This window comes from Lathyrus oleraceus, unplaced genomic scaffold, assembly GCF_024323335.1.
Source record: "Lathyrus oleraceus cultivar Zhongwan6 unplaced genomic scaffold, CAAS_Psat_ZW6_1.0 chrUn0023, whole genome shotgun sequence".
Lineage (NCBI taxonomy): Eukaryota > Viridiplantae > Streptophyta > Magnoliopsida > Fabales > Fabaceae > Lathyrus > Lathyrus oleraceus.
This window is the reverse complement of record NW_026112414.1, coordinates 176,484-191,080: the sequence shown is the minus strand read 5'-3', so window position 1 is coordinate 191,080 and position 14,597 is coordinate 176,484. Positions and strand designations below refer to the sequence as shown.

The 14,597-nt window shown below is 35.2% G+C and overlaps 1 protein-coding gene across 1 annotated transcript; it reads left to right on the top strand.

The window, feature by feature from the left end:
- The first annotated feature begins 10,662 nt into the window (after positions 1–10,662).
- Positions 10,663–12,077, top strand: LOC127112043 (lignin-forming anionic peroxidase). Its single transcript, XM_051046237.1, has 3 exons — positions 10,663–11,098; positions 11,177–11,342; positions 11,420–12,077. Exons 1-3 carry the CDS (start codon positions 10,709–10,711, stop codon positions 11,815–11,817), a joined length of 954 nt encoding a protein of 317 aa, XP_050902194.1. The 5' UTR covers positions 10,663–10,708; the 3' UTR covers positions 11,818–12,077.
- The last annotated feature ends 2,520 nt before the right edge of the window (positions 12,078–14,597 follow it).

The following is a 14,597-nucleotide window of genomic DNA, read 5'->3' as shown; positions in this document are numbered from 1 at the left end:
TTAAAATCATTTGACCTGTACCTTTTTCACTAAGTTCTCTTTCTTTTCTTGGTTGGAATATGTTCTACATGTCTCTTAACAACACGAATGTTGGATTGATCCAAATACCCTCATTATGATCATTTCTAATATATGAATCATTTGATATAATATTCTCATCTTGATCATTTCTGGTAAACGATTCAATCTCAACATCAATATCACCTTGATCTCCAGTGTTTTCATCAATTACTTTGTTGGAAAAAAGAACTATAGACCATTTCGTACTTTTCGGATCATTGACATAGAACACTTGTCTAGCTTGAGAGGCTAGAATAAAAGACTCATCTTTGTATCCCACCCTATTAAGATCCACTTGCAAAAATCCTGACTTATCCATTCGAATGCCGTTATTATTTTCAACCCACTTGCAACCAAATATAGGAATCTGAAACTTCTCATAATCAAACACCCAAATGCGCTCGATAACACCAAAATACGACAGATTTGCAAATTTGGGGTTTAAGTCCTTCACACTTGATATGTGCATTGCTTCAGCTACCACGGTGACACCACTATTCTGCATAGTAGTTTTATCATCTTGTTCTTTGGTATAAAATGTGTATCCATTAATCGCGTATGCGCTATAAGAAAAAACATGGAAACTTGGACCATATGCTAAGCATCTCAACCTTTCTGTTATTGAAGCGGGATCTGAATAATACTTTGAATAAATATGATCCTTAAACCAAGGTATAAAACATCGATTGTGCTCTCGTACTATCCAATTTTCATTTCTATTGGGATTTAAACCTCAGAGAATATCCTTGTGAATTTCAACATACGGCTCAACCTCATTCTCATTGTGCAGAACATACAAATGCACTTGATCCCGTTCGACCCTTGATACTGCCACGATTTTATTTCCAATTAGATTTTTTCCTTCTTTCTTTTCGACAAGCTGAGACTTGGGGAGTCCGATTGACTGAACATTAGACAAATATTCAGTACAAAACTCAATCGCTTCTTCAACAATGTATCTTTCAACCATACAATCTTCTGGTCGACTTCGGTTCTTCACGTACCCTTTTAATATTTTCATATAACGTTCAACAGGGTACATCCATCTCATATAAGCTGGTCCACACAATTGTGTCTCTTTCACAAGATGAACAACTAGATATACCATTATGTCAAAAAATGATGGAGGAAAAAACATTTCAAGCTCACACAAAGTAATAACGATTTCTTTTTGCAACATTGGTAAGATCGCAGGATTGATCACCTTACTGCAAATTGACTTGAAGAAAGAACACAACTTAGTTATAGAGCTTCTTACTTTTTCTGGAAGAATAGAACGTATACCTATTGGGAGAAAATGTTCCATTATAACATGGCAATCATGGGTCTTTAAACTCTTTAACTTGAGGTCTTTCATAGACACAAGTCTTCTAATATCTGAAGAGTACCCTTCTGGAACTTTAACTTCACTTAGAAACTTACACAATGTTTTTTTCTCCTTTCTAGATAGAGTATAAGCAGCAGGCGGTAGATATGTTCGTTTTCCTTTCTTCAAGGGTCCTAATTCAGTTCTTATTCCCATCGCTATCAAGTCCTTTCTTGCCTTAAGGCCATCCTTAGACTTTCCTTGTATATTGAGTAACGTGCCAATAACACTTTCAAATACATTTTTTTCAATATGCATAACATCAAGAAAATGTCTCACATACAAGGACTTCCAATACGGCAATTCAAAAAAAACTGACCTCTTCTTCCACCCACTTTTGACAAGTGTGTGGGCAAAAGGCTTGCCAAACTGAGTATCCAAATCTTTCACCTTTTTAAAAATTTGATCACCCGTCAATATAGGTGGAGCTCTGCCTTGTTCTGTCTCTCCATTGAACGCCTTTCTCCATCCACGGTAGTGATGATTTGAATTTAAGAATCTCCGATGACCGAGAAAGACATTCTTCTGACCAAACTCCAAGCGCTTCCAATCTGTTTTATCTTCACAAATAGGACACGCACATTGACCTTTTATGCTATACCCTGATAGATTTCCGTATGCTGGAAAATCATTAATTGTGCCAAACAACATCGCCCTCAAGTTGAAACTTTCTTTCCTATATCCATCATAAACCTCCACACCGGTCTCCCACAAAGTCTTTAAATCTTCGATTAAGGGCTTCAAGTACACGTCTATGTCATTCCCTGGTTGTTTAGGTCCAGAAATCAACATAGACAACATCATGTACTTACGCTTCATACATAGCCATGGAGGTAGGTTATAAATCATAATAATCACAGGCCATGTACTGTGTGAGATACTCTGGATACCGTGTGGGTTCATTCCATCAGTAGATAATGCCAAGCGAAGGTTTCTTGATTCTTCTCCAAATTCAGGATAATCATTATCAATTTTCAACCACTGTGGTGAATCTGCCGGATGTCGATACTTTCCATCTATAATTCTTTCATCTGCATGCCAGGTCAAGTGTCTTGAATCGGTTTCACTACGAAACATGCGTCTAAATCTCGGAATAACAGGAAAATACCACAAGACTTTTGCTGGAGACAACTTGTTCTTATATCGCGAGACACCGCATTTAGGACACTTATTTAACGATGCATACTCATTTCGAAACAAAACGCAATCGTTTGGACATGCATGTATCTTATCATAGCTCATGCCAATAGAGCACAACATCTTTTTGGTCTCATATGTTCGATTGGGAAGAACATTATCCTCAGGAAGCATATCTTTCAAAAGGGCTAATAACTCTGTGAAACTTTTATCCGACCATCCATTGCCCGCCTTTAAGTTGTATAACTTTAATACCGCAGACAATCTTGTGAATTTAGTGCAACCATCATACAAAGGTTTCTCTGCATCACTTACCAACCTCTCAAACATTTCGGGACAATCCTTAAGATCTCCTTCAAGTGCTTCTGCAATATCTTCAACTCGATCACAATCGTATGTATCTGCGCCACTATAGTTTGAGGCATAGGTCGTACTATCCCCCGGTTCAACATTCTCGTTACTTTTCTCACCATGCAAATTCCAACATGTATAACTTTGATCAATTCCATGCCTCATTAGATGCGATGTCAACTGAACTGCGTCAACCCGTTTCCCATAACAACAACCCAAGCAAGGACATATCATTCTATTGGGGTCTTCGGCGTGCGCAACGGCAAACTTAACGAATTCTGATACCCCATTCTCGTACTCTCTCGACAATCGATTGGAAGACATCCATGTATTATCCATTACTAATTAGAATAAACAAAAAACAATTTCAGAAGAGAAACCAATTTCAGAAGATACTCTGTGCAGGGCATTCATGTCTCCATTTACTCTATCAAATAACATCCATACCTAAACTTCTTAAGTTACTAGCTACGCTATGTACGCTAAGTTACTAGAATCAAAGGTTTCTACTGTCTCTATAATGCAACCATAACCGAACCCTAACAACAGTCTTTGAATGTGATTCATAGCGATATCAAATTCAGCAATTTAAAAACCAACCGTCAATTGCCTAATAAACCCAAACTATTTAAATGACTATGAATATTGAAACTTTACAGGTCGAAACAAACGTAGCATAGACAACAATAACATAAAACTGAAACGGGGCAAAGCTAAAACAAAGCAATAGTGCAAGTAATAATGTATGCATCGTGTACCTTTGATTGGTAGAAGGAGGAAACGTCGTAGATCTAACAGAGGTGGAAGGAGAACGCCTTAGAACCCTAACGTGAAAAAGAACGAAAATAACAGAGAGTGAAATAACAAAACGCGCAGTATGTTATAATTTTAATGTTTACTAAAGGGGACCTTAGAGGGCGCTTGTGGAAAAAAAGCGCCCTCTAAAGGGGGCCTAAGACGGCGCTTATGGAAGCGCTCTCTAAGGGTTTCCAGAAGCGCTTTATAAACTGGAAATGCACATGGACTTATAACAGCGCTTTATTAAAAGCGCCCTCTAAGGGTAACCTTAGAGGGCGCTTTCTAAAAAGCGCCATGTATTGTTGTCCCTCTATCTCCTCCTTATTTTTTCGCTTCACCTTAGAGGGCGCTTTATTACAAAAGCGCCCTCTAAAGTGCGCTGTCTATTGCTCCTTATTTTTTCGCTTCACTTTAGAGAGCGCTTTTGTAATAAAGCGCCCTCTAAGGTGCGCTGTCTATTCCAGTTTTTGGCGTAGTGACAGGTTGCTCTAGAAATTCCAAAGTGGATGGAAGTTGTACTTGAGGAGATGAAAGCTCTTGAAAAGAATAAAACTTGAAGTGTTATGTCATTACCAGATGGCAAGAAGAGAGTTGGATGTAAATGGGTGTTTATTGTGAATTATAATTTAGATGGGTCAATTAAAAGGTACAAGTCTCGCTTGGTGGCTAAAGGCTTTACTCAGACCTACGGTATTGATTACTCAGAGACATTTTCTCCTATTGCAAAATTGAACACTGTCAGAATTCTTTTGTCTCTTGCTGCTAACATGGATTGGCCTTTGCATCAGTTAGATGTTAAAAATGCCTTTCTTAATGGCGATCTAGAAGAAGAATTTTATATGGACATTCCTCCTGGCTTTGAAAATAAATTTGGATCAAATGTGTGCAAACTAAATACGTCTTTGTATGGATTAAAGCAGTCCCCTAGAGCTTGGTTTGAAAAATTCACTCAATCCATGAAGAAACAAGGGTACATCCAAGGACAGGCTGACCACACCTTGTTCACAAAGTTCTCCCACGATGGGAAAGTTGTTGTCTTGATTGTTTATATTTATAATATTGCCCTTACTGGAGATGATACAGTGGACATGGCAAGCTTAAAAGAGAAATTGGCAGTAGACTTTGAAATCAAGGACTTGGGATTCATGAGATATTTTCTAGGTATGGAGGTTGCTCGGTCAAAGATGGTATTGTGGTTTCACAGCAGAAATACATTCTAAACTTGTTGAAAGAAACATGAATGAGTGGATGTCGTCCTGCAGATACCCCTATGGATCCTAATGCTAAACTTTGGGGAGAAGGTAATGTTTCTGTTGATACTGGGAGATATCAAAGTCTGGTTCGGAAACTGATCTATTTATCACACATGCAACCTGATATTGCTTTCTCAGTTAGTGTAGTGAGTCAATTTATGCATTCTCCTTTCGAGGAACATCTTGAGGCAGTCTATAGGATACTGAGATATTTGAAAGGAAATCATGGAAAGGGTTTATTTTTTAAGACTAGTGAAAGAAATGTGTCTATCTTCATCGATGTCGATTGGGAAGGTTCAGTCACAGATAAAAGATCAACCTCTAAATATTGTGCATATGTTTGGGGTAATCTTGTGACATGGAGGAGCAAGAAACAAGGAGTTGTAGCAAGGAGTAGTGCAGAGGTCGAGTTTAGAGATATGTATCAAGGTATTTGTGAAGGATTATGGATCCTTAGAGTCCTAGAAGAACTTAAGATGAAAATTGAGCTTCCATTGAAATTATACTCTAATAGTAAAGATGTTATTAGCATAGCTCATAATCCAGTTCAACATGACAGAACAAAGCATATCGATATTGATCGACACTTCATAAAGGAGAAGTTAGATGTGGGAATCATATGTCTACCCTTCGTGATTTCAAGTTAGAAAACTGCAGATATCCTGATAAAAAGTTTGGCAAGACCTACTTTTGAGTATTTGATAGACAAGTTAGGCATGATAGATATCTATGCACCAACTTGAGGGGGGTGTTGGAAAATATATTATTTCCGGTTTTATTATTGCCTTTAATACTACTTTTATTTTTCTTAATTCTCCATTAAGGAGAAAATCAATTGTAATAATTGTATCTTCACTATATAAATCAGCCTAAGACTGACGAATAAGATATAACAATCTTCGATTTTAACTTGTTTAACTGATCATCACATTTTATAAAATGAGTATTTAATAAATTTTCTAAAAAATCAATTTATTTAATTACGCAATACCCTCGTTCACTTTAAGTTGCTTCACGAAAAGAATCGTCATCCAACTAAAAACAACACACGGATAACCAAAAGTCGACACTCTCAACGGTGCCCCGAACAAAGTTTATCATGGAGATTATTAGGATTATGTATTGGTGAATTTCATGGAGGAAGAAGAAGGAAAAAGGCGTGGGGAATGGTGTGAGTGTGAGAGGAAATTCATCATTCACAAAATATAAATGAAAAAAATTAAAAAAGAAATTAATATTTTTTTAAAAATTAAAAATAAAATAAAATAAAATCCATGTGGATTATAAAAGAATAATAAAAATTAAATTAAATAAGTTATGACATTCCCTTATATATTACAAGGAGAATACACATTCGAAAGAAGTAGTTCTGGCCTTTACAATCTACATTGACTCCAACAAACCCCTCGCCCCTGAAGCTAAACTTCATGTTTAAAAGACGAAAATTTTACCTCATACCCCATAAATAGGTTATATTTCTGAAAAAAATTGGTTTTTACTTCATTTTCGCTTCAAGACTTTCAGAACAACATTTTTACCATTGTAAATCGGAACTCATAGAGTAAGTCTTCCGGTTCACAAACAACATACTAGAACTCTTTGTACAAGACTTACGATTTTGAACATTAATCGGAAAAATGTGCTTTAATTGAGTAATATTTGAATATTTTATATTGTGTTTTATAACATGTGTTTTAATTGTTTTCAGGAGATAGGTCCGAAGAAAGATTTGAAGGTTGTTGGACACGGACTTAAGTTGACATCGAGGGTTCCACTAGCTCTTCCACAACAGATGGACAGTTGGGTTTCAGGTCTGGGTTATATTCACTCCAAAGAACTAGTTTAACGAAGATAGACACAAACTTTATATCCGCATTTGTGGAGAGATGGAATCTAGAGACGTCTTCATTTCACATGTCGTTTGGTGAGATGAGCATTACTTTGGATGACGTCTCTTGTCTGCTTCACTTGCCCATCAGGGGTGTGTTATGGAGTCCTCAAGATGTCACTGAAGAAGTTGTTGTTGAACTTGTTGTTGACTACTTAGGAGTGTCACAGAGTGAGGCACATGGACATGTTCGTAGTTGCATGAGTTCTTATTATAATGTGGAGTTGTTATACGATTTATTCGTACATCAGAAAGCTGCTTCTATATGGACATATGCGACTAGAGCATATTTGTTGATGTTGGTGGGTTCCGTAATTTTTGCCGACAAGACTTTTACACTTGTCGAGGCACGATATCTCTTACTGATTACGAACTTAGATAGATGTCCGGGATACAGTTGGGGAGCAACTGCATTGGTTACCTTTGGAGATATGTCCATGTTCAGTTGCAAGAAGCTCGGTGGATATCCTACTCTCCTACATGTATTTAATTTAATTTTGTTTATTATGTGTTAATTAATTTTATAAAGTATGTTAATTTCATTTATTTTGTTTATTATATTTTTATATTGTAACAGTGCTGGATTCACGAGTACTTTCCAACTGTTGGAAAAAGAGGAGAGAATTAGAAATCAGTTGATAATTATGGTCTTCCTCGAGGGATGAGATGATCATATAAGCAAGGAGTCCTGAAGGTGGATGACTTGTGAACTATTTTGGACGAGCTGACACCTATCGACATCATATGGCGTCCATTTGAGGATCATAGAGAATGAAGTCAATTTGATGAGTTATGTCTGTACAGGGGGTGTTTGAAGTGGGGTGACACAGTTGTTCCATACTTTCCTGACAGATGTATACGTTAGTCCGGGTACAGACAGTATGTTCCATCCCCACCTCCTGATTGTATGATGACTAATGATATTGATGTTGATTGGATTGGTTACCATCAAAGCGTTGTTGCTGTGATCCGTCCAATAACATTGACCACCACTCCATCTGATATAGAAGATGGATACCTATAGTGGTATTATTGTGTTTCGCATCCTCGTTTGGTCCCGCCCCATCATGATGGACCAACACAGGTGACAGTTCATGTTTACGAAGCAGGACCACCTGGTCCTAATTGGGCTCGTGTTTCTACATTGATTCATCGTTATTTGAGACAAGTTAATGCCGAAGAGGAAGATCTGTAGTTTGTTGATTTATTTGAAGCTTTGCATATTTCTTGTTCACATTGATTTATGTATTAACTTTTAGAACTGAATGTATTAAAACTGACATAATATTCATAATATAATATTTATAATATAATATTCATGTTTTGATTACAGATTCATGCTAATATAGGCCTAAGTAATTTCCAATGTTGTAGACGTTTTGCAAATCCTAACATCCAAGTCGTTGCTGCTGGACAACGAAACTTCTTCCAATCTAATGTGACCGGTGGCAACGAAAACCCCTCTTTCATGTTTACCTGATAACAATAATTATAACATATATTTAATAAAGTGAACTAAGTTAAATAATTAAAATAGTAAGTCATTTAAAATAAAATATGTACCTGAACCCAATGATTTTGGTTAACAAAACCAGTGCAATAAATGGAGACATTTGGTGATTGTGAACTTGTCAAAGAAAAGAAAGTCATGCACGGATTGACACAGTCTGCATCCTTAATAAGCTTAAACAAATGATGTATATCACTTCTAGGACCTCTTATCTCTTTTTCTATCATACTCTTATGCTTGTATATTTGCGTAATCCGAGTGACATTCTCTAGATCTCTCTTGCAAGCAATATGTGTCTAGGTGGTACATGTCTCTTTGTCAAATCAACGATATGATGCTTCTCATTTGTGGTCAACCTACCAACAAAGGAATGACCTTCTAATCTATCAGGTAAACTATGATTATGGACCCAATATTTTACATCAATCTTCCAACCAGACTCATTTTTCGCCGGAGTCGGCCTGATTTTAAATGGGCATCCGTATTTTTGGACGCATTTTGGGTTCCACTATCAGTATCCTTGTACTTCCCACCTTTATCACAACCAAATATTAATTTGTTACTTCTCTCTCTCTCTTGTCTGTTTCAGTATCTGAACGAGTGATGATCATAGTTACTTTATTATGGATTTGAACCTTTTTCAGTGTCTGTTTCAGTGTCTGTTTCAAATCTTTGAGTGGTTAAAAAAGCATCAGAAGTACCTACACATATTTGGGAAAGAATTTACATACATGTACAATAAAAAATATTTAAAAAAAAGTCAAAAAAATTTTAAAAATGTAAACCGGAAGTCTGCAAGGAAGAGTTCCAGATCATACAAATAACATACCGGAAGTCTTTGTGAAAGACTTTAAGTGTATGTGACTTTATTAACCGTAACACATATGATAAGTGTTCTGAAACGTTGTTTTTTCAAAACTGAACTGGAACTCTTCAAGTAAGTCTTCCGGAACACGTTATGCAATAAACTAAATGTCTTTAATGAAGTCTTCCGGTTTGGAAAAAAACATACCGGAAATCTTTTCCAATGAGTTCCGGTATGAGGGTGAATAGTGTAATTTTCGAAAGTCTCAATTGAACGGTTAAAAGTGAAATGGTAAATTGGTTAAAAACAAACAAGGGTAAATTTGGTATTTTTAAAAATATATAGGGGTGTTGGTGTAACGGCATGGATATGAAGTAAATTTTCCTTAAAAGACCCTTCTTCCATAGGATAACCAATCCACCTTCCGCTCCGTTAGCTTCATTAGCATACGACTCAACACAATTTTTACCCCAAAAAGAAGCAGCTAACAAATCATTGAAAATATGTAATTTTGTTTCGTGGAAAAAAACAAAAATCAGTGTTACCTTTCTACATTATGTTAGTAATTCTACGTCACTTCACCTTGTTACCACCTCATCTTATATTGAATGTGAAGCAATTCATTGGACATCCGATATAGTCTTCTTCCTCAAGCACTTGCCTTTTCTATCTCTCGCATCCATCTCTATTATCCGCTCCTGAAACTCCCAACTTATAAATGAGTTTCCAAACCTTCTTGTCAACTTCGGAATCCACATATGATCTGAGACGAGAGTTACATCTGACCGCGTCCGATTCAGCCAACGATTAACAACACGGTATCAAACCACCTGGGAATTAAACTTCTGAAGACTTCGATACCGCATTAATGCCTCACCGTTCAATGGTTCGACACATTTTTATTGAATTCAAAATCGTTGTCTTTGGAAAATTCGTTGACAAACTCATTTAGAACCTATGATGCTCACTTATAAACAAATTGAGATCGAAAGGATATTTAAATTACAAGAAACGTTTTTTTTTCAAAACTGAACCGGAACTCTTGAAGTAAATCATTAGGAGTTTAATATGCATTTCTCTAAAAACAATTCCGTTTCAAGGTGCTATATGTGAAAGTATGATTGTCCATAAAATACTGAAATAAGGTTATCCGAAAAAGAAAATAGAACCTAGGTTAGGGGATAGTGTTTATAATAAATAATAGATTTTGACTATTAAGACATACAAATCAAAGGAAAATATTGAAAAGTATGTACGTAGAGATGATGAAATGGCAAGAAACAATACTATTTGTCAACCAACCAACCAAGGGAGAATTGGTCAGAATTGTGAATATGGAAAAGGTTGAGGAGCGAATTAGCAAACCTTTGCAGTGCAACGCGTTGAAGGTAGCGGACATGAGTGACCATGAAACATTCTCTCGCAGTTTCTATTACACACACTATATATATATATATATATGCATGATCGATCATTTCATAATCATCTTGCTAACATTCATATATTATTTTCTGAAATTCAATCATCAATCAACACTTACATGGCTTATAGAATTGTTGTTACAATATTGGTGCTGCTAGCCACAATATGTGATGCACAGTTGTCTTCTACATTTTACGACACTACATGCCCCGATGCACTAACCACCATTAGAACTGCCATTCGTACAGCTGTCTCTAAAGAGCGTCGCATGGCTGCATCTCTCATTCGCCTTCATTTTCATGACTGCTTTGTGCAGGGCTGTGATGCATCCATTTTGCTAGATGACAGTACCACAATCGAGAGCGAAAAGACTGCACTTCCAAATCTTAACTCAGCAAGAGGATTTCAAGTCATTGATAATGCAAAATCACAGGTAGAGAAAGTATGTCCCGGAGTTGTGTCTTGTGCAGACATAGTAGCTGTAGCCGCACGTGATGCATCATTCGCTGTAAGTTTACAATTTGCATTGCATGCTTATTAATAATTTCATGACTATATATTAATAATTTCATATTTACAATTACAGGTAGGTGGTCCATCATGGACAGTGAAACTTGGAAGAAGAGATTCTACTACGGCAAGCAAAAGTTTGGCCAATACGGACCTTCCATTCTTTACCGACGATCTTCAAACTCTTATATCTAAATTTACTATTAAAGGTCTCACTGCCAAAGACATGGTTGCTCTATCTGGTAAATTTATTACTAGTTTCAAACATCCATATTTTCATATTTGCTTATATTAATCAATTTCATTTTAACTAACTTAGGTGCCCACACAATCGGACAAGCTCAATGCTTTACATTTCGTGATAGGATATACAACAATGCAAGTGACATAGATGCTGGATTCGCTACCACTCGCCAACGTGGTTGTCCATCTTCCAGTTCCACTTCAAACAATCAGAAGTTGGCAGCACTCGACTTGGTCACACCAAATTCTTTTGACAACAACTACTTTAAGAATTTAATTCAAAAGAAGGGTCTTCTACAATCAGACCAAGTTCTTTTCAGCGGTGGATCTACGGATTCTATCGTTTCTCAATACAGCCAAAATCCTACCGCTTTTAAATCTGATTTTGCAGCTTCTATGATAAACATGGGAGATATTCAACCATTAACAGGATCCGCCGGAATCATTAGACGTATCTGCAGTGCTGCCAACTAATTCTACACATTCTTTCTTTCTTTATCACAAACAATCCATTGATATTCATTAAATGGTCTGTTTCAATATTTTATAATTAAATTAATTATTTTATTTATTTTTGTTCTTGTGTAATCAATTGTAAAGTGTTAAATGATTATCTTTTGTTATAATTTTATTATATACAAATGTATTTCTAGATGATCAAAAGGATTTTCATATCTCATATGATGAATGGGTCTAAATGGAGAAACTCAACATATATTGAGAGATGTTCTAAAGAGTCATTGTTTCAAATATGCAATTTTTATATTTATCAGAATGATTAATTTGCAAACATCTATGTATAAGAAAAATTAATATTGATCAATTTGATTTTAACTTAAGTTAGCCCAAAACAGAACAAGTTCAATGCTTTACATTTCGTGACATAGTATATAACGCAAGTGATACAGATGTTGGATTTGCTAACACTCTTATGTGAAAGCTTGAATTTTGATTTCAAAGTTGAAAGTGTGAAATCTTGCTCTATAAAACAAATGAGAATTTGTTATTAGTCTCAAATCTTGTTCTTTGTATGATTTACATGGATGCTTTTTATGTGCATAAATGGAGTGTTTTTCAGAGCTTAGATATTTTACACTCGATTAAACCTTTGTCAGTACCAACTAAATCTAATATGCAATTTTCAAACTTGGTATCCCCAATAGTTCGTGGAATAGAAAAGTTTCCTGAATCTTTTCACTTTTAGGGCATGGTCTGAGTGAGAGACAAAACATTCTGGCCCATTTTGGCTTTTACAAATAAATGCATAGGTGGAATGAAAGTTGAAACGTTTTGTCTCATGTTCACTCTTTCATTTTCCTTTAATATCCTTTGTGTGTGCACAACTCTTTCAGAAATTTTACATATTTGGGAACCTGCTTAATAACATCAAGAAGTGGAATGTTTATTGTCATCTTTAAGTTCCTCATCCATCTTTTTATTTTTCACTGCTCTCTGCAGCAAAGGAAGTGTTGGGGTAAGACCCCAATTTTGACCCTAAGATCCCTCATGCTATCTCATCATGTGCATTAGTTTTGGGATCACACCTTGGCATCCTCCTTCCTCCTCATTCATTGGGTTTGCATTGGGAGAGATCACCAAGCACAATTTGATTGTATCATACTTTGTTTTTCATTATTAACTAACCAAAATACCAAAAATGTATAGTTTGTTGTGTTTGTAGGTAGTGTGTGTCCACCAATTCCTCATCAAGCTCATATCTAGGGTTTAAGACACTCAATGCAAGGAGATCAATCAAGAGATGATTCACAATGGTTCTAGACATCATATATAGATCCCCATGTTCTTCATTTATCGTTTCTCAATACAGCCAAAATCCTACGGTTTTCAAGTCTGATTTTGCAACTGCTATGATAAACATGGGAGATATTCAACCATTAACCGGATCCGCCGGAGTCATTAGACGTATCTGCAGTGCTGCCAACTAATTCTTCACATTCTTTCTTGATCACAAACAATCAATTGCTATTCATTAAATCATTCGTTTCAATATTTTATAATTAAATTAATTATTTTATTTATTTTTGTTCTTCTATAATCAATTGTAAAGTGTTAACTGATTATCTGTTGTTATAATTTTATTATTTACGAATGTATTTCTAAATGTTCATTTCACTTAATTTTCATACTTGCTTTATGAATCAAATGAGTATTCATTGTTATTACTCTCAACTTGGAATCTCAATAACACAATATTTTAAAATTACAATATTTTGTAAAAAAATCAGGAAAATGCCTTAGAAGGTTATAAGTGGTGTGTTAAAATAATTTAAATCAAAAGAGAGAGAACTTTTTTTAAAAAAATTGCACGCCTAAGTTTAAAGATTGAGTCGTCCAAACGACATGACAAAAATATCATTGAAGGTTAATTTACTCTAGAGAATTAATGATCAAAAGGATTTTCATATCCCATATGATCAATGAATCTAAATGGAGAAACTCTACATATATTGAGAGATGTTCTAAAGAGTCATTGCTTCAAATATGCAATTTTTATATTTATCTGAATGATTAATTTGCAAACATCTATGTATAAGAAATATTAATATTGATCAATTTAATTTTAACTTAAGTTAGCCCACAACAGAACAAGTACAATGCTTTACATTTCGTGGCATAGTATATAACGTAAGTGATATAGATGTTGGATTTGCTAACACTCTTATGTGAAAGTTTGAAGTCTTGACATTTTGATCTCAAAGTTGAAAATATGAAATCTTGCTCTATAAAACAAATGAGAGTTAGTTATTAGTCTCAAATTGAGATCTTCTAAAGAGTCAATGTTTCAAATATGAAATTTTTTTATTTATAAAAATGGTTAATTTGCAAACATCCATGTATAAGAAATATTAATATTGATCAATTTGATTTTAACTTAAGTTACCCCACAACAGAACAAGTTCAATGCTTTACGTTTTGTGGCATAGTATATAACGCAAGTGATATAGATGTTGGATTTGCTAACACTCTTATGTAAAAGCTTGAATTTTGATCTCAAAGTTGAAAGTGTGAAATATTTTCTTGTCATGCGCATAGTTTTCTCTAGTTATAATCAATTTAATTGTTAAGGAATATGAGTAAAATTTGAGGTATTAAAGCAATGCGCGTACACAGAGATAAATGTGTCTTTAAACCTCTTCTCTTATGATAAAATCTCTTAAAACCACCTAAGGAAAGCACTTAATTGATTAGAAGCTTGCTTAATCAATTAAAAATGTATTATACAATGTCTAAGT

Bases quoted from the DNA above. Each gene is read 5' to 3' on its own strand.
- LOC127112043 (XM_051046237.1), top strand. From the start codon at position 10,709: ATGGCTTATAGAATTGTTGTTACAATATTGGTGCTGCTAGCCACAATA. The intron at 11,099-11,176 runs GTAAGTTTACAA...TTACAATTACAG, and splicing joins CACGTGATGCATCATTCGCT to GTAGGTGGTCCATCATGGAC. The intron at 11,343-11,419 runs GTAAATTTATTA...TAACTAACTTAG, and splicing joins AGACATGGTTGCTCTATCTG to GTGCCCACACAATCGGACAA.